The sequence below is a fragment of the Coturnix japonica genome, chromosome 8 (assembly GCF_054131305.1).
Source record: "Coturnix japonica strain WE chromosome 8, WE-NBRP24, whole genome shotgun sequence".
NCBI classification, from domain to species: domain Eukaryota; kingdom Metazoa; phylum Chordata; class Aves; order Galliformes; family Phasianidae; genus Coturnix; species Coturnix japonica.
The window spans coordinates 33,139,080-33,162,018 of record NC_140670.1 but is presented as its reverse complement, the minus strand read 5'-3'; the positions used below and the strand labels follow the sequence as shown (position 1 = coordinate 33,162,018).

The window sequence follows — 22,939 nt, the reverse complement described above, 5'->3', positions numbered from 1 at the left end:
ACACACAAACTGCCTTTACAGCGGGACACCAGCAGCCCCGTGTGGAGGCTGCACAGCATTCACACACACAGAGCCAGCAGCTCAGAGCAGCACGCAGCACACGGCTCCCTTCTGACAAAACCCGCCCCAGAGGGACAACACAGAATCACAGTCGCAGAGTCACGCAGAACCGAACCGAGCCCACCCACCCACTGAGCTCCCAGCCCTGCTCAGACACTCCCAACCTCATCTGCTCCACAGCTGACACCCACGAGAGCCCCGCATCCATCTCCTGTTGCGCCTCACACACAAAGCGGAGGAGCAGCACAGGGCAGAGCGGGGAAGAGCCCTGCGAACACAGCTCTGCGAGCACAGCCGGAACCTCCCCGGGAAGGTTCCGTTGAGCAGCCGAGCGTTCCCCGGTACCAGCCGGGAGCACGACCCGCACGTGCGCCAAGTTCTGCTTCGGCCAAACACAGCGGCGGCCGAACGGCTCGCGCTGCCGGCGGGATTCGCACGTGTCGGCCCCGCCCGGAGCCTCCACCCGCCCGAACTCCCGCACTGAGCCCTCCGGATAAACCCAACTGAGCCCTGCACCAAACAGCAGCTTGCACGGAGCCGCGGCGGCACACACAGCTCCACGACGGCACACACACACACACACGCAGCCCACCCGTGGCAGCAGGAGACCGAGAGAGCCAGGTGAGCTGCTGCGGTAGGCGGACAGACGGGCGGACAGACGGACCTACCGACCCAGCTGAGCGGCGGCAGCCAATCCGCCGTCCCGGCAGCACGATGCGCAGCAGCGCGGCAGGGCCGGTCCGACCAGCGGCTGATGTGAGTGGAGCGGGGCAGCACAGCCCGACCCGCCGCCAGCACAGCGGATGATGTAACTCCGCTCCACGTTGCAGCACAAAATCCAGCCTCAACTGCTGTTTGCTGTCTGGTCCCGACAGCCACAGACAGCCCCGCCTGCACGGCAGCTTCCACCGACCTGCAATTAACCCCTTCTCAGACATGCGCTGCCCAAAGCACGCAGGAGCCCCGGGAAGGCTGCGTTGTGCAGCCCAGGAAGGCTCTTGCTGTGCAGCCCAGCTTCTGAGAACACCCTCATCTCCCTCAGCCTCCTCCCTCCCTCGTTCCCTCCGTGCATCCCAAACCTGTACCTGTGCAGCTGCTCCATGCCCACCGTGCACCACTTGGGCCCTCTGTGAACGAAAGGGAAAGCAGCCGTTGCTGCACCGGGAACAGCCCCAGCAGGCACGAGAGCTCTGCACCTCCACGTGCGTTCCAAACCAAGCACAGCCCCCACGCAGCCCCAGCCGCTGATGGCAGCGCCTCCTCCCTGCACTCACCTTCCTGTTGTTCCCTCCTTTCCGTACTGCACCACCAGCACTCGGCCTCCCCCTGCTGAAGGACAGCACTTGGGGGGGGGGAGGGGGGGGGCTGTTCAAACAGCAGCTGCTTCACGAGGTGAGATCAGGAACCACCTCTCCAGAAATCTCAAACCACGGAAGGAACTCGGACCAAAAACGACATCCAGGGGCTGGAGAGACTCACAGAAGCCCCCGCAGCCCAGTAATGCAGGAGGAGCCGCCAGCTCCCACCGCTGTCCCAGGTCACACGCTCCTTCCTCGTGTGACCAGCACGTCGTCCTGGAGGAGCTGTTCCATCACCTTCTCAGGTACAGAGCAGAGACTCCTGTTCTGTGGTTCACTGGGTCCTCCTGGCCCCCTTATAAATGGGAGCGTTGTGACCCTTTCTTCAGTCATCTGGGACCTCACCTGACAGCCACGGCTTTTCAAATGATGGAGGTAGGACAGGGATCGACTGCTCACATGGTCTGATAGTCACAGGGCATGGGGGGTGGCTTTAAACTAAAAGAGGGCAGATCGAGGTTAGATGTTAGGAAGAAGGTTTTTACTCGGAGGGTGGTGAGGCATTGGAACAGATTGCCCAGAGAAGCTGTGGGTGCTCCATCCCTGGAGGTGATCAAGGCCAGGTTGGATGGGAGCCCAGGCAGCCTGGTGCAATGGCTGACAACCCTCCTATGGCTGGGGATTGGAACTAGGGGATCCTCAAAGTCCCCCCAACCTCAGCTATTCTAGAACCAAGATTACTGAGCAAGGAACGTGAGGATGCAGTTTAATGTAATTAAGCACAGCCATCAGTGCTTGAGATGCATTTTTCCAGCATTCCCTTCTTCCAAACATCATTGCTCTCTTTTCTGGCCTGGATCACAGCTAGATCGAGTAATTTGCTCCAAGGCCTTCACCAAGCAGTACAGCATCCACCAGCTGTTAGGGACAAAGAGGCAACAGGAAGCGTTCCAGTTCCGTATCAGTTTTGCTATGGTTGTACTGGCATCATGAGTCATTCAGGGGAAGCAGCAGAGGCTGAAGAGAATTCTTCCAATAGCTCTGATCTAAAAAGCTCTAACAGCTTTTCTAATCTAATAGCTCTGGCTAAAAGAGCGACAGCAGCACTGAGAGCTGAGGAGCAACTGCAGGGCCAGGCTCACACTCACGTCCAGGAGGAAACAGCCAAAGAAACGTAGGGATAGAAGAGAAGCTTGAGGCCTGCAAGCTGCAGCACTTTGGGTCAGCGCTGCAGGAGGCAGACCAGCAGCCACGGTCAGTCCCCGCACGCCCGTCCCGCGCAGCTCCTCAGTACGTCTCCATGAAGCTTCAGATGCACTTCGTCACCATTACAAATTATTTCCTCAGCCCCTCCGTGTCCGCGCCCTGCAGCGCACGCAGCCTCTGCTGCTGCTTCAAAGGAACCGGGGCACCGCCAGCCTCAGCCTCTCGCAAAGAAAGATGGGAAGCTGGACGTCAGGAACGCCAGCTTGTGCCATCAGCCCGGACAGAAGGCAGCGCTCACAGCTGCTCTTCTCATCTGTGCAGCTCCACCGGGCACTCAGCTCTGTGCTCCGCTCCATCCCCCTGTTGTTAAGGCACTTCCCTTTACCTGCCCCTCCTTTTGTATCTGTCCTCAGGAAGGTGCGTTTGTCTCTTCCACTGCTGAGCTCACCGCAGGCAATCTGTTCCCATCAAGGACAAGCTGAAACCCAATCCTAAGAGCGACTGTTTTCCAATAAGAGTTAGTGAGAGCGCAGTTTGTCTCTGTTTGTTGTGTCTGCGATCCCCAAACACAGTGTGTGGGTGCAATAAGAAGCAACAATAGCTCCCTGTGCACTGCCCTGCAGCTTTGTACCACTGACTGCCCTGCTCAGCGCCTCCACAGCACCTGCACAGCTGCAGGCTCCTGCTGCAAACACCACCTTGCTGCCTCAAACTGCACCTGAACACCATCAGCATCAAAAGCACCAAAAGCGCCGGTTCTGCCCCCCTCCCTCCTGCCTCCTGTGTCAGAAACCTGCCTCAGTTCTGGTCACCAAGACTTCTGTGTCTGTAGCCCTGTTACTGCTCTTCGGGAGCCAGCAGCTTCCTTCCACAGCAGAACAGCACAGCAGACCCTGCCATGTATTCCAGGAAGGACCAGCACGCAGCAGACACAGGCTGACCAGCAGGAGCACAGCAAAGGCCTGGAAATAGCTTGTATGTCTCACACAGCTCTCAGAAGGGTTTACGTGTTTTGTCTGGGCTCAGAGCAGTGCTCACAGCAGGGCCAAGAAGGAGCAGTGCTCACGGCAGGGCCAAGAAGGAGCAGTGTTCAGAACAGGCCCAAGAGATACACTGGGACCAAGGGAGGCAGAAGGTGCAGCAGCCCCGCTCCTCCTCAGTTCCCAAAGAAGGAAGCCAGTAACAGACAGCCAAGGAGCCCGACTGCACGCTGCTGCAGGCCCTGTGTAACAGTGATGCTCCACGGCCACCAAAAAACCCTGAAACAAAGCCATCGCCTTCTGCCCCCCAAGTCCAAGTCCAATCTCACTCTGCCCCCCAAGTCCAACTCACTTCAGTGCCCTCTTTCTGCCCCCCAAATCCAACTCCAGAGCCCCCATTCTGCCCCCCAAGTCCACTCATCATTGCCATCTACCCCCAAGTCCACTGCCCCCTTTCTGCCCCCCAGGTGCACTCATCTCACTCTGCCCAACAAGTCCAGGTGCAGTGGCTCATTCTGCCCCCCAAGTGCAGTCCGTGTTAGTGCAGTGTCCTCATCGTGCCCCCCAGGCCCAATTCCAGCGCCGCTTTCCCGGCCCGCTCGGCAGCACCAACCGGCGCCGCACAGCTCCGGGGCACGCGGCCCCCGGCCCCAGCCCGGCCCCCAATCCAACCCCCGATCTGATCCAACCCCCGATCCGATCCAACCCCCCGATCTGATCCAACCCCCCGATCTGATCCAACCCCCCGATCTGATCCAACCCCCCGATCTGATCCAACCCCCGATCCGATCCTGCCCCCGATCCATCCCGCCCCCACCTGTGCCGCGCTGCCCGGCGCTGCTCGGTCAGGACAGTCGTCGTGGCGGCCCCGCGGCGGGAGGAGCGCCCCGCTCCGGCACACAGCGACACCGGCGGCACCACGGCCCGACCCACCGCCCCCGAACCGCCCCGGCTGTACGAGCTGTACGAGCAGCGGCCAACGCGGCACAGAACGGAACCACCCCGCCGGAACCGCCCCGCACGGCGAAGATGCGCGCGGACGGCAGCCCCGCCCACCGGAGCGGAACGGAGCGACCGGAATCACGGCCCGGGATTGGACGGAACAGACCGACACGCAACGCGCATGCGCCGTGTGCCTGCACCGTTCGGGGGCGGAAGGAGCCGCGGCGCCGTGCGGACGGACAGCGACGGAGCGGGACCGACACCGGCAGCACAGCGGGGATCCATTGAGCGCTGCGATTACACTGAGCCTTTCCCAGCTGTACCGATGATGATGACGATGATAACGATGATGATAAGGCTGGAGCACCTCCTCTACAAGGACAGGCTGAGAGCTGGGGCTGCTCAGCCCAGAGAAGAGAAGGCAGCAGGCAGAGCTTATAGCGGCATCCAGTACCTGAATGGGCCTACAGGAAAGCTGGGGATGGACTGTTCATAAGGGCAGGCAGTGACAGGGCAAGGGGAAATGGCTTTAAACTGGAAGAGGGTGGATTTAGACCAGATATCAGGAAGAAATTCAGTACTGGGAGGGGGTGAGACACCGGCACAGGTTGCCCAGTGAGGCTGTGGATGCCCCCTCCATGGAAGCATTCAAGGCCAGGCTGGATGGGGCTGTGAGCAACCTGGGCTATGGGAGGTGTCCCTGCTTAGAGCATGGAGGTTGGAACTCCATCATCTCAAAGGTTCCTTCCAACCCAAACCATTCTATGACTCTGCATACAGCTCTTAACTCCAGTCCTCTCTTTACACTCCCCGGTTTAGAAAGCACTCAGTTATTGGGAACAAGTCAATTCCAACCTGCCTTAATTCCTTCCTGCTCCTCATTACTGCAGCACCTCAACTGTCACCACCCCCAATAACTTCACTTGTAGGAAGTACAGCCATAACATCCCCAGTAACTTCACTGCTAGGAAGTACAGTCATAACATCCCCCAATAATCTCACCTCTAGGAGGTCTCAAGGTTGTGCCTGTAGAGAACAGGAGGACAAGGGGACAAAGGACAGAAACTGGTCCCGTGAATGACTCCACCAACAGAAGGCACATAACATGTCACAGACAGCGTAAGAATCAGGACAAAACTTTATCATCTGGATCAGACCATCAACATATAAACTCACTTACCCAACTTTAAGAGCAGTTCCCATCTATTCCACTCTCTTCAAAAGCAGAGAATAGTTGACAGGATCAGAATCACAACCAAGGAGGCAGTCAAATAATCCCTGTAGCTCCTTTCAATATTCAGTGCCATCTTGAATGGGAAAAACAAGTCAGTGGGGAGTTTGCTGTGTACTTTGGGCAGCCCACGGGGAGGCTCTGGCCATTCCGTCAGCTCCGCGAAGGTCACAACAGTCGTCAAAGGCACCGAGCTCGTGCTGAGGGACTGCAGGGAAATGGGAAGCAGAAAGAATTCAGCATGCCTCATGTGAAAGGTGCAGCTCATCCAGGCTGGATGTGGCTCGGGGCAGCCTGGTCTGGCAGCTGGTGACCCTGCACACAGCAGAGGGGTTGAAACCAGTCGATCATATGGTTCTTTTCCACTCAGGCCTCTTGAAACAGCCTGTGTGCCCCACAAGGCTTCAAGGGACAAGACATACACAGCTACTGAGCTTCTGTAACCACCATTTCACAGTGAACTGAAAGCTTTGACTCCTTAAGGTGAAGTGGTTTGTGACTGAAAAGGAATACAACTGACTGAGGACAGTAACCAAAGCCATAAAAGCAGCTTCCTCTACAGATCAGTTACATAAAAACTCTTGCTATTGTAGCCAGACCACCTCTAAAACCCGGTGCATCACAACTCAATAATATCAAGACCATTTGATTCCTTGGTTCTTAAATAACCCATGAATCCCATTTCATTACTGCTGTGTATAAGGGAAGGATTTCAAGTCCCGTACCTTTAGGGGCTGACAGCGATAGAAGTACCGCACACCCAATATCTGAGCCTGAGGGTTGGACAGGAAACCCATCTTACTCCACAGAATCTGGATATCCAGGGTTACGGGAATCAGACAACTGAAATTCTTGGCCTGAAAATACAATGGAACCCAAACATCTCTAGACAGTCATTTAAACGTTGAATAGGACCGCAATGGTCAAAGCCCAACACTTCGGGTAGCAAAGCTCTCAGAACTCCATCACTTCAGGACTAAGCCCACAACTTCTGCCAGGTCAGCTGCCCATTTTAGAGCTGTATCCATGTCACTGCCATCTCATTTCCAGACAGAATTCATCTCACCTCTATCACCTGGACTCTGCTTTCTATGAGGACGCCTTCTAATGGATGAATCATTATTACAACAGAATTTGGCTCCCCAGCAAGTACTTGGATGGCAAGCTCTAAGCCTCAGTTAAAAGATGTATAAATATCACCAGAACCCAAAACAAGCAGAAAAGATGATAAGGAAGTATCACATTAATAGGAGTAAACAGACTGTATTCATCTTAGAACTCAGTCAGAAATCCAGGTAGTACAGCACCAGATTAAGCATTAAACTCCTCTTGGCCATTTGAACACCGTAACAAGGAATGAAAAGAGATCAAATCTGTGAGTTTGCTGTTGTTTAGTAAATACCTTAACAATATGAACACTAATCAATACTACTGTTTATGAGTACTAAGACTCCCGAAAGTCAGTGGATTATCACACAAATCAAACTAGCCCTGATGAACAATCTGGTTCGTTTCTTACACTACTGACACTTCTCAAGCCAAAACAAAGATATGAAACAGATATTCAGATTGTCTTTTGGCATTTATTTGTATTACCTGCACGCTGCAGTTCTGGATCAGAATGGTCACCCACTCTTCTTCCTGGGTGGAACGAGCACTACGAATCCTAGCGAGGTGTTCTGCTGGGTCCATCCCCTGGAAAGCCTCGTACAGCTTCAGCTGGATGTAACTGCAATTACTTGCTTCCATTTGAGTCAGCCTACAAATGAGGACAAAAGAAACAGCTTTATCTAAAGGGATTTCTCGAGACAAGCAGATGGCATCAGTGTCCTCCCTCGGCAACAAGTATTTGTGCTTCTAATGAGTCAATCTGCAATCTTTTCTGCAAGGAGAAGGGTGAAGAACATGGCAGGATAAGGATGAAGAACACGGACAGCTTTTTAGCCATCTTACCAGCACAGTGATGGGACACCTGACCTTTCACCAACAAAGTAATCACCCAAATTACAATAATCGTTCTTTACAGCTCTATTACAATTCACTTCTAATTACTCTAATGTAAACTTTACTCTTGTCTGTGACACGTTGCCAGACCAAAGCCTGAAGACTTCCCAGAGGATCATCTCTGAAGTTCAAACTGTTCTAGAGGTTCAGCACCCCTCCGACAATCTACTTCTCTTAGGGTCAACATGACACATCTCTATTCAAACCATGGCTGACCTTAAAGAGGGGCCTCGGCTCTACAGGAATGAGTGAAAAGCTCCAGAAAAAGGTGTTAAGTGACTCCGTACCTCCCAGCTCTTTCAGGAAGGGTGACCACAGGGAGCGCTCCTACCTGAGTTTGCAGCCGGTCCTCATGTGACTTCCAAATCGTACTGTATGTCTCAGAGACTGAGAGCAACTCCCATCAGCCTCGCTGCGCAGAACGCTCATCTGACCGTCGGCACGTCAAGAAGCAGAACACAAAGGACACTGCACTTGTACTGAACTGTCTCCTTACTGCATGTTCCTCCTCTGCACTCTCATAGCTCTACAGTTCAGCCCTGACACAACGGCACCCTGCTGGCTGCAAAGTGACCCTGACTGAAGTAAGCCCTCACAGGCAAAGGTACAACCTCAGGAGTCCAAGCAACATAGCAACAGAAGTGAAGAAACCCAGTGACATACAGAACACGGCAGCAGAAAGGATACATGCTGCACGGCACTACTGTTTGCAATCAGCAGTGGTGCGCCAGCGATATAACCAGGGTTTCCACTTCTAGGCAGCATATGAGGAAGCATCCTGGTCTGCAAAGAGGCATAGGAAAGAGACAAAGCAAGAGAGAATGTTACAAAACAAAGAGAAGAAAATCAACATTCATGGGATCCATTCATCTCACGTTCTCAGAAAAGCAGACTTTTTTTGAATGACTTAATATTACATGTCACTAAAACCTCCACAGTTTAATTCCAAACAGTCTCTTTCACCTGACAAGTTAATATGTAGTACAGGAGGTAGAGAAAGCCAACCAACAACAAAAACAAACCAAACCCAGACGAACAACCCAACCAGAGCAGCTGTCATCCTGAAGGGCAGGCTCTGCCGGGGCAGTTTTTAAGATGGCTGCTCAGCATTTCATCTAAGGAAGCAAATAAATGAGTCTGGGCTAAACACCATCTGCAGAACCAGACTTGACTCTGAGAGACGCCACCTCTAAACTGTTTTTTGGAGACAGACTTGGAGGATAAACTCAGCAGTGCTGGAGGATAAATTCCGCAGTGCTGCACTGCACACCTTCCAGCTCACCGCATACCCAACTTTGCAGTGTCTCTATAGGATTAACTTGATACCAGCTTCCAAACACATCAGTGTCTCCTGGCCATCCACCCTCTCCAAGGTAAACCTCATTCCCACGGCACACAGTACAGTACCTAGAATAGAGCTACCAGCTTTGTTCACAAGCACTGAACACCTCAGACACACTATCAGCTCCAACCTCTTTCAAAAACAACCAGTGCAAATAACTTAATACAAACCAACCAAAACCAAACTAATCCAACCCAGCCAGAAAAAATAAACCCACCCCTTCAAAGTCACTTACTTAAACCCAGTTTGTTCTTCTATCATGGTTTACTTAAGAGCAGAGCTGCATCTCCTACTTCATTTGAGAGCTGGTGTGACCACAGTGCTACGGCGCTGCTCTGTTCACAGCTCACCTGTACAGCTCTGGGCCAAAAGCTACAGAGCACAAGCCTGACATCAGCCCAGGGAGGACGTGGACACTGACCCAGAAGCGCACGGTGAAGCGCTGCTGCAGGGAGAGCACAGAGCTCCCAGCAATGCTCGTCACTTTGAAGCGCACAGACACACTCTGGATCCCGTGGGTGCCATTAAATTCTATCTCGTACATCACCTGGAAGTCCAACCCAGAGAAGAATCAGAGACACAGTAATAGGGAAACAATTTGAACTTAGCATCGAGCCTAGGAAAAACAGGTTAAATACCTCAGAAACAGCATTGTTACACATGTTGTCTGTCACATAGGGAGTTCCAGGTAGTTCAATTGGGCTGATCCTTACCTGGAAGATAAACACATTCCTGAACAGCAGTTGTTTAAAAAGAGCACATCTCACTCTTTTCCACCGCTTTCCCAACCATTATGTACCTTCCTGCTGGGGCTGTGATCTGGGGACACCTCCCTCTGTTCCACATCCCCTTTGGACTGTTTCTGCTGCTCCCTGACTCCGATGCCATCTGTGCTCAGCCATTTAAAAGCACACACTGCCTTACAGCCCTGCACTTCAGTCTTTAACATGACGCTTCCTTACAAGGAGTCTGATTTCAGACACCCAACGTTTCTGCTCCTCCATGTTCTCAACCCATGAGTATCATTACCAATGTCAACTACTCCCACTACTTCAGTTCAGAAGCAGAAATTACTTTCACTGCCAACAGAGACTGACCTTGATGGACTCTGCAGTGGCGCTGTCATTAACCGGAACCTGGGGAAAATAAACAAGAACATATAAGAACAATAAAAAAGAACAGCACCCAAACAAAGTGATTTCCTGAGTTTGCAAGTAAAAAAGTCACCAGACAAACAAAACACACCCCAGGTATTTCAGTGACAAAAGTCCCTCGGCTTATTTAAGATGTGTAAATCTTGTAATTACAGGCAAACTACTAAAAATGTATTTTTAGAAGAACAGAAGACAGCATTTATCCCTGTCAACAAAGTGAAGCTATTACCAGCATGTCTGAGCTGCTCCTGGAGCTCCCCTGGTGGAATGAAGCACACAGACACCAATATGTTTGGTCAGCAGAATACTCAAAAACTACACGTATGTCGGTTTAGAGTAGTATTTCCAGTTCCATAAAGGGTAAGCAGAGCCTGTAACTTTACTACGGTGCTAATACTGACATGTGATATTGGTGTATCATCTCAGCGTAACAGAGAAACTGGTGAGAAGAGATGACTAATGAAATGTTCATCTACCACTCAGTAAAACCAGCACGATGAACACACACACACACAAAAAAGGAGAAAATTGACATTATTTTCAGGATTAATGAAGAAGAAATTGATTTGGAATTCAATTGTAGAATATATGAAATCAGCACCACAGAAAAGGATACAGCAGCCCTTAAAGACACTGAGTACAATGTGAGTCAGCGCCCTTCCCACTAACAACTCTGATGGTATTCACAGTAGCATTAAGCAAAGTGTCATCAGCAAGTAAAGAGAGGGTGCACCCACATTGCAAGAGAGACCTGGATACACTGATAAGAGGCCAATGGAAGGGCACCAAGATGGCCAAGGAACTGGAGCTCCGGCGAGGAGAAGATGAACAATATATGTGCACATATATTTTGTGAACAGTGTGTACAGACACCTGAAAGGAGGGTGCAGAGAGGATGCAGCCAGGCTCTTTTTGGAGGTACTCACTGCCAGAGCAAGAGGCAGCGGGCAGCAACTGGAACACGAGAGGTTCCATCTGATGGCAAGGAAGCGCTTCCCTACCATGCTGGCCATGGAGCACTGGCAGAGGTTGCCCAGAGAGGTCAGGGACTCTCCGCGTCAGTGTCCTTCAGAAGCCGCAGGACATGGCCCTGGGCACCCTGCTCTGGGTGTCTCTGCTGGAGCATGAGGTTGGAGCAGATGGACCAGAGGTCCCTTCGAGCCTCAACCTTGCTGTTATTCTTTCTGATGTTTCTCACGATGCTGAGCTGTGAACTGCCTTAGGAAATCTGCACCTGTCAACACTAAGTCAACTTTTAGAAAGCTGTCTGTGAACAGAGAAATACATTTTGATACACAGAAAGACCAAAGTCCAAATGTCCACCAGTTCTTTGATGTCTCCTTTGTGACTAATCCGATAGAGCAGGCTTCTCTATCAAGCTTAGACTGGAGGACGGCAGGAGGTGGAGATATCTGAGTGTTTTATTTGGGAACCACTGGATGTATAGAGCAACAGACACAAACTGTAACGCAAGAGGTCCACACCAAGAAGCACCTCTTTCCTGTGACAAAACACTGGTACAAGTTGCCCAGAGAAGTGATGGAGCATCCCTTCTTTGGGCATCTCCAAAAGCCTGGGCCTGCACAACCTGCTCTACGTGTCCCTGCTTGAATCACAGAACCAAAAGGTTGGAAAGGACCTGTGAGATCATCCAGTCCAACTGTCCTCCCATTACTTTGCTACCACAAGTCACTAAGCCTCTCGTAGCTCCTCATCCAGACACTTCTTGAACAATTGCAACCATTTGCAATTTGATGATCTGGTCCTGTTTGTTGCCTGGGAGAAGAGGCCAAGCCCCTCCTCACCACAACCTCCCTTCAGGTAGTTATAGAGAGCTATAAAGTCTCCCCTGAGCCTCCTCTTCTCCAGGCTGAACATTCCCAGCTCCCTCAGCCGCTCCTCATAAGACCTGTGCTCCAGACCACTCACCAGCTTTGTTGCCCTTCTCTGAACACATTCCAGGGCCTCAATGTCTTTCTTGCAGTGAGGGGCACAAAACTGGACACAATACTCGAGGTGTGGCCTCACCAGAGCTGAGTACAGGGGGATGATCCCCTCTCTGCTCCTGCTACCCACACTGTTTCTAATGCAGGCCAGGATGCCGCTGGCCCTGTTGTCCACCTGGGCACACTGCTGGATCACGTTCAGCTGCATGGTCACGTTGAGCTGCTACAGGTTAGAAGAGATGACCTACAGGTCCCTGCCAACGTCAACCATTCTGTGATTCCATGACGTAATCCATAAATGGATTTTACAGAGGATGTATTGTAACAACAACAACTTATCACTTCCCTGAGAATATGCTTTACTTTGTTGATCAAGTTGATGGGAAAATATTTTTGAGAAATGGCCTATTTAAAATGTAAGGGTTGTCCTTAAACTGTAAAATATGAAATGTCAATTAAATAGCTGTTGTACGCACTAAGTGCTTGCTAAGAACTGAAGCTGATTGGAAAGCACACTGAAGTGATGGGTTGTCACTGATCAGGGACATTTCCAGCAGGATTTCTAGCAAGAAGGGCGCACTCAGCAGATGTAGGGACAGCACACACCAAATAACCTCCCAGTTACATGAGGCTGAAACGGGTAACAATGCTAAGTCACGTAAATGCGGCATTGAGCCAAAGGAGAAAACAAGGCACCTTGAGCACAGCGAGGTCCTGGTAGTAGGAGGCAGCATTCAGGGCAGGGTCGGTGGTGCAGCTCCTGATCACGTCCGTCAAAACGCGAGCACAGCTTGTGCTTTTACTTTCCAGAAAGCCTGGGTTAAAAGGTGACAGCACATGAGAGAAAACAGAGGCACGTGAGGCTCAGAAATGCCTTTCCTTTTACTAACCAGCTGGGTTTCCATCTACACAAAGTCCACTGACTCCCAATTGCACTGGCTGTTTGAGCACACTCAGCACAGACAAGGAATCAATGTAGGTCAGGATTGGATCACCAGCCTGAAAAGACAATTGGAAAACTTAGAGACAGCATCCCTGTGGAATGGTGAGACCAAGCTCGCGGTGATGGCAAAGAGGCAAACTTTAGCTCCTCTGCTGCACACAGTCACTTCTGTTTGAAGAGTCATACAAGCTTTGAAATACAAGGAAACCAACCAAAAGCATCTTAGTAAGGAAAGGAACTGAAAAATAGGATGGTTTAAAGGGTGGAAAAACGGAAAGGACCTTTGAGTTAGTTCTCATGAGGTCTGACTGCAGACAGCTCAAAGGCAGCCCTGCAGCCGTCGCTGTTTGCTTTCAGCTCACCCGGTAAAAGGCAGAGGACGCTGGCCGGCTGTGTGGCTGCGCTGAGAAGGAGAAGGATCGTCTGCCAAACTTCTGCAACAGCTTCTGAATGTCAGAGCCACGGAGGCGCTTCGGCTGCTGGAAATAGGTCAGCTTCCCTGCGGGTTGGAAAAGAATCATCAGCATCCGCCATGTTCAAAAGTACACGGGCCAATATCTTCACACTGACAACTTCATTAATTATAAGCTACATGGTGCCATATATTAATTAATTGCTAACAGCGTGTTCTACTCGTGAAGAAGAGAAATTGCTTCTGAGGGGTTCCTGGTGCTATCAGGCAGAGTTCCCACACGTGGGCCAATAGCCACACACAGAAAGAAGAGGTGAATTCACCCAGCCGATGAAGGAGCTCGTTATGGAGGGCTATGGAGCACCCCTCCTCAGCAAGCAGCCTAGGCCCAAGGGACGTTCTTCCTTCAGTAGGCAGCCATTACACATTACACGAAGCAGGGGGGCTCCAGCCTGGGCCCAGCCCTTCTGTCCTCCTGGGGAGCACAGCTACAGACAATCTGCCTGCGCTACCAAGTCACCAATCAGAGCTGCCACCTCACAGCTCCCCTGCACAGGTAACACCAGCCATAGACATGATGACCTAACGAGTACTAAGTTGTAATGTGTCATGAGAAAACTTCCTAATATACAGATGTGACCTTGTGACATCATGAAAATGATTGAAGGTGACTGTCTTAATATGTGCTCTCCATTTTGTGAAGCGTCCATGTTACACTCATCTGACATTTTGATGCCAAAACACTAATAGTATGTGAAACCAGCAAAAATAGCATTAGATTGATTAACAATAATTAACATTGAAGAAACTTCAAAGTAAACATGAACTGCAAAGAGGCATCCTTGAAAGAGAAGCTCCTGGTAGTACCACAGCAGTGCCTTCCTCTCCCATCGGTATTCAGAACTGTTACAGTGCTGCTATTACTGCTAAAGCAGTAAGTCCTACGATGGCAAATGACTGATGATGTAACACACTGACCTGTTTAAACAGCAGCCTTCTTAATGCATGCAAATAAAGCACCTTCCATGTGTGCTGAAGATTCCAACTCACACCAACAGCAGGTAGCTTAGTACTAAAAAGGACTATTCCTTTTTTAAGGATTTAAGAACAAAGCAGCAAAAGGAAATAAAGCTTTCTGTGCGATTCTGCTGTTCAAGAGCCAGGCAGATGGTCCTTAAACAGACAAAGCTCAAACAGCAATAAAGGCTTTCTTACATCTAACAAAAAGCATTACTCAAACAACTGTTTTGTTTTTTTTTGGGGGGGGGGGGAATGACATAAACTATCAAGCAGATATAGCAGAACTATCAAGGCTGGAAAGACCACAAAGATTATCTACCATAAACACATGTTTGCAACTACAGCAGACACTGTAACTCAGTGAGACATCCGCCCTGTCCTCGAAAGCCCCCAGGGACACTGACTCCATCACCCCCAGCAGCCTGTTCCAACACATCGCCATTCTCTGCAGAGAAGGAAGTTCTTCTGACATCCAACTCAAACCTGCCCAGCACAACTTGAAGCCATCGCCGTCATCTACTGCTGGGACCTGAGAAAAGGGACTGACCATTACTTCTCTGCCTCCTCCCAGGGAGCTACAGAGAGCAATAGGGTGAGCCTCCTCTTCCCTAGATTGACACGATCCCTGTTCCCTCAGCCATTCCCCATAAGACCTGTGCACCAGACCCTCCACAGTTTTGTTGCCCTTCTCTGGACACAACTCAGGGCCTCAATGCCTTTTTCTAGTGAGGGGTGCCAAGAGCATATTCAATACAATTAGCTGTATTCAATACAGTGCCCAAGATGTGGCATCCCCAGCGCAGAGGGACGATCCCGTCCCTGCTCCTGCTGACTGCACTAGTTCCGATGTGAGCCAGGATTCCATCGGCCTTCTTGGCTCCTGGGCACATCACTCACTCCTGTTCAGCCTGCTGCCAGCCAACACCCTGAGATCCTTTTCATCCACACAGCTTCCCAGATGCACACTGTAACTGAAGCGCAGGATCTGGCACTTGGTCTTGTTAAAGCTCATAGAATTCGACACAGCCCATCAGTTCAGCCTATCCACATCCCTCTGTAGGGTCTTCCTACTCTCAAGTAGCTCTCTTCAGTTTCTAGTACACTCTCAGCCTCACAGTGCTGGGTAAAGACAGCAGAAAAAGCCAAGACTCACAGTTAAGCAACAACTACAATATTAGAGTGCTGTTAATGTTATTTTCACTTCATAACCAAACACAGCAGCCTATCAGCCACTGGGAAGAAAACGAGCCGTATCCCAGCTGAAAACAAGACAGTACTGCTCTGCTCTTCTAAACGGCTAGATTAAGCCTGACAGCTTAACTCAGGCAGGCACAGGACCTTGAGACACAAGGGACAAACCCCTTGGGAACCGTCAGGCACAAGGTGAGCAGTCACAGCATCCTTTCTACCACCAGCTGCATTAAGAAAAAGGTGGAACTCCACCTTCGGACAGCCCAAAGACAGAACTGCTGCAGTAAAGAAGGTGGGTCCCAGCACAGAAGAAAGCATGGAAATAAGCACGAGGAAAAGTCATGCACGACGTGATCAGAAATCATCTTCTGAGGAGCGTAACACAAGTGTGTTCTGAATGGCAGCATCTATTCACTGCCCTAAGAGCAGCAAACTAAGGCATCTCAGACCCACAAGTGACTGCTGCAGGCTCTTTTACATCTAGTCAGAGGCATCGCCCTTAAACAAAGCACAACTATTCTTTCTCGTTTGCCTTTGCCGACAGAGTCGTGACTCCCAATGGCCCTACAGGAACTGCAGCAGCCAAAAGAACAACAGCAGCTCTGACACGAGTTTCAGAAGGGACCCCCCATCCAGAGGCTGTATTAGGATTATTACGTATTAGAACAGGCAGAGCAGTGACTTACGGTTGTCCAGCTGAACACAGAACACATCAGGCCCATCCGAGACAGCGATGGTAGCAGTACGATAAGGAACGTTCGCTCTGAATATCAGTGATTTTTGCACACACACTTGATTCACAGACCTGCAGACAGACCCCCCCAAACAAAAGTCAGTTGAATAGTATTTCCTTGCACTATTACACTTTCCCTTATTAAATACCAGCGGCGTTACAGGATGTACTGCACGACTGGCACTGGCGGCCGATCCCGGCAGCACGAGCCGCCGCAGCCCACTTTTACGCCGGCCGACAAAAGCTTCTCCGCGATCCGCCAAAGGAACAGAACCGCTTCCCGCGACTCAGCATCGGCCCCGTTAACATCAGCCCCGCTACCAAACACCGGCCCCGTTACAACACCTCCGGCGGCGCCCAGTAGCTCCGGAGCTGCCTCCGCCCCCCGCGGCGCCGCCGTGACCCACCTGCACGCGGCGATGCAGCCCGAGCTGCCGGCTCCGGGCACACACGGGGCGCAGGCGCCGGGCGGGCGGACACGGGCGGACACATCGTCGGCGGGGAGGGGGGCTGGGCGCGGAAACGCCGCCTCGTCGCGGGGAACCGCCTCGTCGCCGGGAACCGCCTCGTCGCCGGGAACCGCCTCGTCGCCGGGAACCGCCTCGTCGCGGGGAGTCCCGGCGGGGAGCTCAGCCGGCTCAGCCGCGACCGCACACGGCAGCAGCACGAGCAGCACTACCGGCACTACCGGCACACACAGCCCCGGCCGCAGCGGCGTCCCGCTCATGTCGTCGCTAAGAAACGAACGCTCCGCCCCCTCCCCTCACCCCCCGCTTCCGGCCCAGCGCGACCGCCGTCCGCTCCAGCTTCCGGTCCGACGAGTCCCGGCGTGCCCCGCGACGCGAAGGCGGCGGCCGGATCCGATTCGCTCCTAATGGGGCGGGTTTGTGCCGCGCTCGAAGGGGAGGCCTGAAGGCGGCCGCGCGGAATGAAGGTTCGGCGGAATCACGGTAGAAAACAGCACGGGAACGGACAGCATCACTAGCGGGAACGGACAGCATCACTAACGGGAACGGACAGCATCACTAACGGGAACGGACAGCATCACTAGCGGGAACGGACGGCATCACTAACGGGAACGGACAGCATCACTAACGGGAACGGACGGCATCACTAACGGGAACGGACGGCATCACTAACGGGAACGGACAGCATCACTAACGGGAACGGACAGCATCACTAGCGGGAACGGACAGCATCACTAACGGGAACCGACAGCATCCCGAACGGGAACGGACGGCATCACTAACGGGAACGGACGGCATCACTAACGGGAACCGACAGCATCCCGAACGGGAACGGACGGCATCACTAACGGGAACCGACAGCATCCCGAACGGGAACGGACAGCATCACTAACGGGAACGGACAGCATCACTAACGGGAACGGACGGCATCACTAACGGGAACGGACAGCATCCCGAACGGGAGCGTCCCCTCAGTGTCGTCGTGCCGCGGCTCCCGGCGCCGCCCGATCCCAGTCCCTGTGTCAGAGCTCCGTGAGCACCGGCCGTTGAGGGCTGATCCCGCCGCCCCGGGAGCAGCGGCGTGCGGGGATCCGGGCAGCCTGCGGGAGGCGGAGCGGGACCGTTCGTTGCTGCACCGGGAGCGGGCGGGATCGCTCCTCCGAAGTGGCGCGGCGGGGCGAAGCGTGGTACGGATACGGGCAGAGCCAACACAGCCAGTCACTCTCCCGGAACTGCTGTACAGCACATGGGGTCTGTTAACTAGAATAACTTTGCATACGGCACCTCCCCCTCGAGCATCCCCGTGAGCAGCTGGGGGCTCCTGCTGGTCGTGGGGTGAGGGTGAGCAGCAGGGGGGCTCCTCCCCCTGGTCCTGGGATGGATGAGGGCTCGTCTTCCTCGCTGTGAACTCCCGCCCCTGTGTGAGGGGTGGCCCCCAGCCCAGTTCTAATGTGCCTTGCGGACATCTTATCACTTACTAAACGTCCTTGAGCTGTTCTCAGAACACTTATCTTTATGTCCTTCACCCACCCCCCCCCCCACATTGTCCTAACCCCAGCTTGTTGCCATCCCCATTCTTTCAGTTTACAGAAGCAAATACGCGGGAGCTGCCATCTTTACCCTTCGTTTCTGGGAGCCATGTTTTACTCTTCACCTGTGCCAAAAGTTCTGTGGCAGAACCTTTCCCTGATGCTCATCCAACCCTCCCCAGAGCAGCTCCATGCTGTTTCCTGGGGTCCTGCTGTCACCAGAGAACAGAGCTCAGTGCCAGCCCCTCCAGCTCCTCCAGCCCCCCATGCAGGAGCTGTGGGCTGTCCCGAGGCCTTTTTTCATCCTCCTTTAGGCTGAACAAACGGACCTCAGCTGTTCCTCATACGTCTTGCCTTCTAGACTCTTCACCGTCCTCGTAGCTTCCCTTGGCACACATTGTAGCAGTTTCATGGCCTGTCTGGATTGCGGTGCCCAAAACTGAACATGGTGCTCAAGGTGAGGCTGCGCCACACAGAACACAGCAGGACAATCTCTCCACTTCCCTGGCTGGCAGCGCTGGGCCTGGGGAACCCCGGTGCTGCTGGTCCTTCTGCCTCAGAGGGCACAATGCTGCCTCGTCTATTTGCCATCAACCAGAACCCCAGACAGTGAAGTCCACAAATCTTTCTGTGCTTCAAAAATGACCATTCTTTCACAATAATCAGGTGTAAGAAAGACAAAATGGCAAAAGTTGGAAAGAACACTGCCATCCTGGTACAAAGGGCACATTCAGTAGCTTACTACTGTGTTTTTATGTACTAAAGTGATGGACATAATATGTAAAAGTGTTTCTCTCCAAAAACATTTCCATTGATATTTGATGCTTAATCCCTAACTGCATTGCAACAGCACCTGACAGGAAGATGAATGCGCACAACCACAGACTTCCTTGCAGTTTGACAGCAGTACTTCATCGGAAAACCCTGATAAAGAGTAATGGCCTAATTCCCCAAACAGCGAATCCGCAGGCTTCCCTTGTTTGGAAATGCTAATCAGAATCTGGAATGGAACCCCTACAAACATGTCATGTATCCTGGCTAAGTAAATAGAGCTGGAAGGCCTACATAGATACATAATATCCCACTGGCATTCCTGAAGTACTAGAAAAATAATTAACTTAGGGCTACACTGTATCATAAGGAGATTGCCTGGAGTATCAGGAGAATGTTGTCCTATTCCTTTGCTAAATAACAGTCAGTACAATCCTTCACAGTAGCAGAGCTAAGGACACAAAGTGATGCAAGTAACTTCCACCAGCGGTAGGGGATATTTGTGGCAGGAGGGCTCCGAGCTCCCCTGCCCACATGGCAGGCACAGACTTCATTGCTGGTGCAGAAGGAAGGAGGAAGGACCCCTGCCCACATGGCAGGCACAGACTTCATTGCTGGTGCAGAAGGAAGGAGGAAGGACCTTGATCATAGGTGTTTACAGCCTTTTATACCCACACAACAACATGTACGAGCCGGGCACCTCGTCTTTGCTTATGTCTGGCTCGAGTTACTGCTGAGCTTTTTTACCCATCAGCAATATCATGACTGCCTTTATCCCGCAGGTCTTCATGCAGTCACATCAAAGGACGTCCAGTCCATCGCTTCAGGAATTGGAAACGACAGCGTCTCTTCCTTTATGTGTTTCTAGCAGTTTGCATTACATTTCCTGATGGTACAGAAGCGAAGAGTCACCGCAGGAAAGGTAAATAGTAGAATTAGGAATGAAAAAAAGAAGAGCAGAGACAAATTAATGTCTTTTATGTATCTTTGTAAATTTACAATGGTGGCTTAACTGAGGAGGATTAGAAACTGCATCTTGTATAGGCAAAGGGTTTAGAAGCCTGAGTAATAAAACTCTGGAGCTCAGAGTGCTCTTCAAGGCAGCAGATCTGAATGGAGCTAAGCAAGCAACCAGACAGCCAACAACGACAGGGCTGAGAAAGAATTTGTGTTTCAGATCCTCATTTGAGTCTGCCACTAATAGTTAATACTTGTGGTGCTTTTCAAACCGAGACAGAAAGTTTGAGAATGAAAATGAGTTTATAGTAGTAAACATTAAAAGAAGCCACTTTCAGTTGAATTTACTGCAAGATGTCTAAAGAGCCTCAGCATATATGAAGCTGAACAGATCTTGAATTTTCCTTCGTGATCACACACAAAGATGTTTTCAGGAGTTCCGAACCATTTGCCAAAATGCAGTTTTTACTCCAGAATTTGAGAGCCAACCTACCCAGCCCCAAGAAATGGCGCATGGCAGACAGCTCAGGCTGCATTCACAATAGAAGCTGGAAACACTTCCGCTTATAGTGCAGTTATTTGACCATCAGGTGAGAATTCTAAGCCAACCACTATTTGAGTGGATTCTCAAATCAGGGGATAGGCCATAGGAAAAGGACAAAACCAGAGCGATTGTCAGGTACATTCTGTGCTCGTGGAGTGGCAGCTGTGCCGTACCTCAGACTCTGTGCGGAGCTCTGGGCAAACGTCATCTTTGTTGAAGCAAAGATTCAAGACTGAAAGAACTGTGAGGCCCTCTCATAGCACACCAACTACATCGACAATAGCATGTGTTGTCCCTCCCCATACAGTGAGTCTGCATATGGTGGCAATGAAAGCCAAAGGAATCTTCTGAGCACGGGGCTCAATAGTTGCAAAGAGAGATGTGTTTGTGTTGTGGAGACCAACGATTAGGACTCCCAAGAGGCTCTTTGGCTTCAGTTGATTCAGAAAACTAAGTGGTAGCATAGTCATAAAAGGTGCCATTCTGAAGGTTGTCATTCCTCAATGCTGAATATGCAATAAATGGACCCCAAGTCCTATCTGCAGGTACAAAACCTGCATGGAGACTGTCGATTCCATCCGATACTGGATAGAAAGAGCAATCCCTGACCACTGTAGTGGAAACAGCCATGATGAAAAACTGACTCGATTCTGTTAAACCATTCATACAAACATCACATCCAAAAAGACAAGTCCTGGTATTAACAGCGTATGGACAATCCTGATAAAAATACTTCTCAGCTTTTGGAAGGAGCATCCCAGAGATTGCTGACACATTATTTGACCGTCAGCTTTTAAAAATTAAAATGGATTTTCCCACAAGGAAGAGGAAGAATTCCTGCCACCTAATGAACAAAGGATCAATTACAGGAGACACAGCTCATGGCGCGTGAGCTCTTGACAAGAAAGACATTGGCACGAGCCCAAACAACAAGAATAAAAGCTTCTGAAAATATTTCATCTGCGCAGCACCACGTCATTCCCCCATGCAATGTCCATCCATTCACACCAGGAACGTTAAGAGGACAGTGCCATCCCGCGTGTCAGCGGCTTTCAAGTAACGCGCTGAATTATGTCTCCGCAACATAACAAATCACATTATCAATTAGCTCCTATAACAGCAGTGACATTCTGTAATATATTTCAGCGTGAAAAGAATTACTTAGCTAAAATTTATGTAATCTAAAGAAATGTGAGGAGAAAAAAATCATGTTAAATTTATTGATATTTCAGCACAGGAACATAATTCAGGTGGTAGGTGGCTGTCCAAGAAGAATACCAGGATACGGTGCTGTAAAAGACCTGCAGAGAACAGCAGCACCAGGCTCACCAAAAACTGAGAAACAAGTTCTGACGTTGGTCCACAGCATTTGTGTTCTAAAATCAAACTGCCTTAAGCAGTAACCTAAGAACTTTCACTACACACGCTGCTCCCTCCAAAGCTGCCGTGGCCACTGCTCTCCTCTCTTTGCAGAGGGATGTAGTAGAATAGGTGCCAAAATGTAGTAGCTCGTGGCTGGGGGTATTTCTAACCAGGGAAATTGAAGTAAGTTTGGAAATGCTATAAAACGTAATAGAATCATGCAATCCTTAGAGTTGGAAAAAACCTTTGAAGGCCATCTAATACAACCTCCCAACAGCAAACAGGGAGTCCAGAGGAGACCACTGAGATGGGCAGGGGGCTGGAGCAGCTCTCCCATGAGGAAAGGCTGAGGGAACTGGGCAGGTTTAGCTTGGAGAAGGGAAGGCTGCGAGGAGACCTCATTGTGGCCTTCCAGCTCCCAAAGGGAGTGTTTAAACAGGTGGGGGAAAGGCTGTTTGTGAGGATGGGCAGTGACAGGACAAGGGGGAATGGTTTTAAACTGAGACAGGGGAGGTGGAGGTTGGACCTTAGGAACACAGCAATACTCACTCAATTTCATCCCCCATTGTCTTCCTCTGACAGCTCGAGGAGCAGTGCGGTGCTTGGCTCCTGGCTCTGCCTGACTAGAGCTCCTTGTGTGTCACTGCTCATCTGAGCCCCATCAGTTCTTTGTCCATGATGATAAATGTCACTTCCAGCACAAATGCTTCCTCCTGCACTGCTGCTGAAGGCTTGGCTCTTCCTCAGAGTCACAAGGGTAAGGACTTACAAAACCTCTTCACCTGGGGAGGTAAATCATGGAAATACTCTGCCAGGACCTTTAGCCCGGGGAGTGCCTGTCTGAGCA

At 51.2% G+C, this 22,939-nt stretch overlaps 1 protein-coding gene and 1 long non-coding RNA gene across 27 annotated transcripts in view; one reads left to right on the top strand and one right to left on the bottom strand.

The window, feature by feature from the left end:
* ALDH18A1 (aldehyde dehydrogenase 18 family member A1) overlaps positions 1–17,220 on the bottom strand; it is a 46,297-nt gene extending 29,077 nt beyond the window's left edge. For 5 of the 24 annotated variants that reach the window (XM_032445318.2, XM_085554908.1, XM_085554897.1 and 2 more), the window contains exon 1: positions 4,362–4,548. Coding sequence is in view for 3 of the 24 variants with exons in the window: in XM_085554913.1 (XP_085411039.1) it covers positions 5,704–5,925; positions 6,443–6,574; positions 7,314–7,476; positions 8,053–8,150; positions 8,409–8,504; positions 9,485–9,610; positions 9,702–9,776; positions 10,161–10,199; positions 12,860–12,978; positions 13,054–13,162; positions 13,469–13,605; positions 16,416–16,534; positions 16,870–17,189 (1,755 nt within the window). In the remaining 21 variants the exon portion in view is untranslated. Of the gene's footprint in view, positions 1–652; positions 969–1,145; positions 3,066–4,026; positions 4,191–4,361; positions 4,549–5,666; positions 5,926–6,442; positions 6,575–7,313; positions 7,477–8,052; positions 8,151–8,408; positions 8,505–9,413; positions 9,611–9,701; positions 9,777–10,160; positions 10,200–12,859; positions 12,979–13,053; positions 13,163–13,468; positions 13,606–16,415; positions 16,535–16,869 lie in introns of those variants that run through there. The other 19 variants (XM_015867568.3, XM_032445322.2, XM_085554896.1 and 16 more) reach the window with 14 other exon arrangements.
* Positions 17,221–17,346: 126 nt separating this feature from the next.
* The window catches only part of LOC146760034 (uncharacterized), a 15,271-nt gene continuing 9,678 nt past the window's right edge, over positions 17,347–22,939 (top strand). The window contains exons 1-2 of one of the 3 annotated variants that reach the window (XR_014948812.1): positions 17,347–20,151; positions 22,675–22,849. This is a non-coding gene — a long non-coding RNA (uncharacterized LOC146760034). Of the gene's footprint in view, positions 22,850–22,939 lie in introns of all 3 variants that reach the window. The other 2 variants (XR_014948813.1, XR_014948811.1) reach the window with 2 other exon arrangements.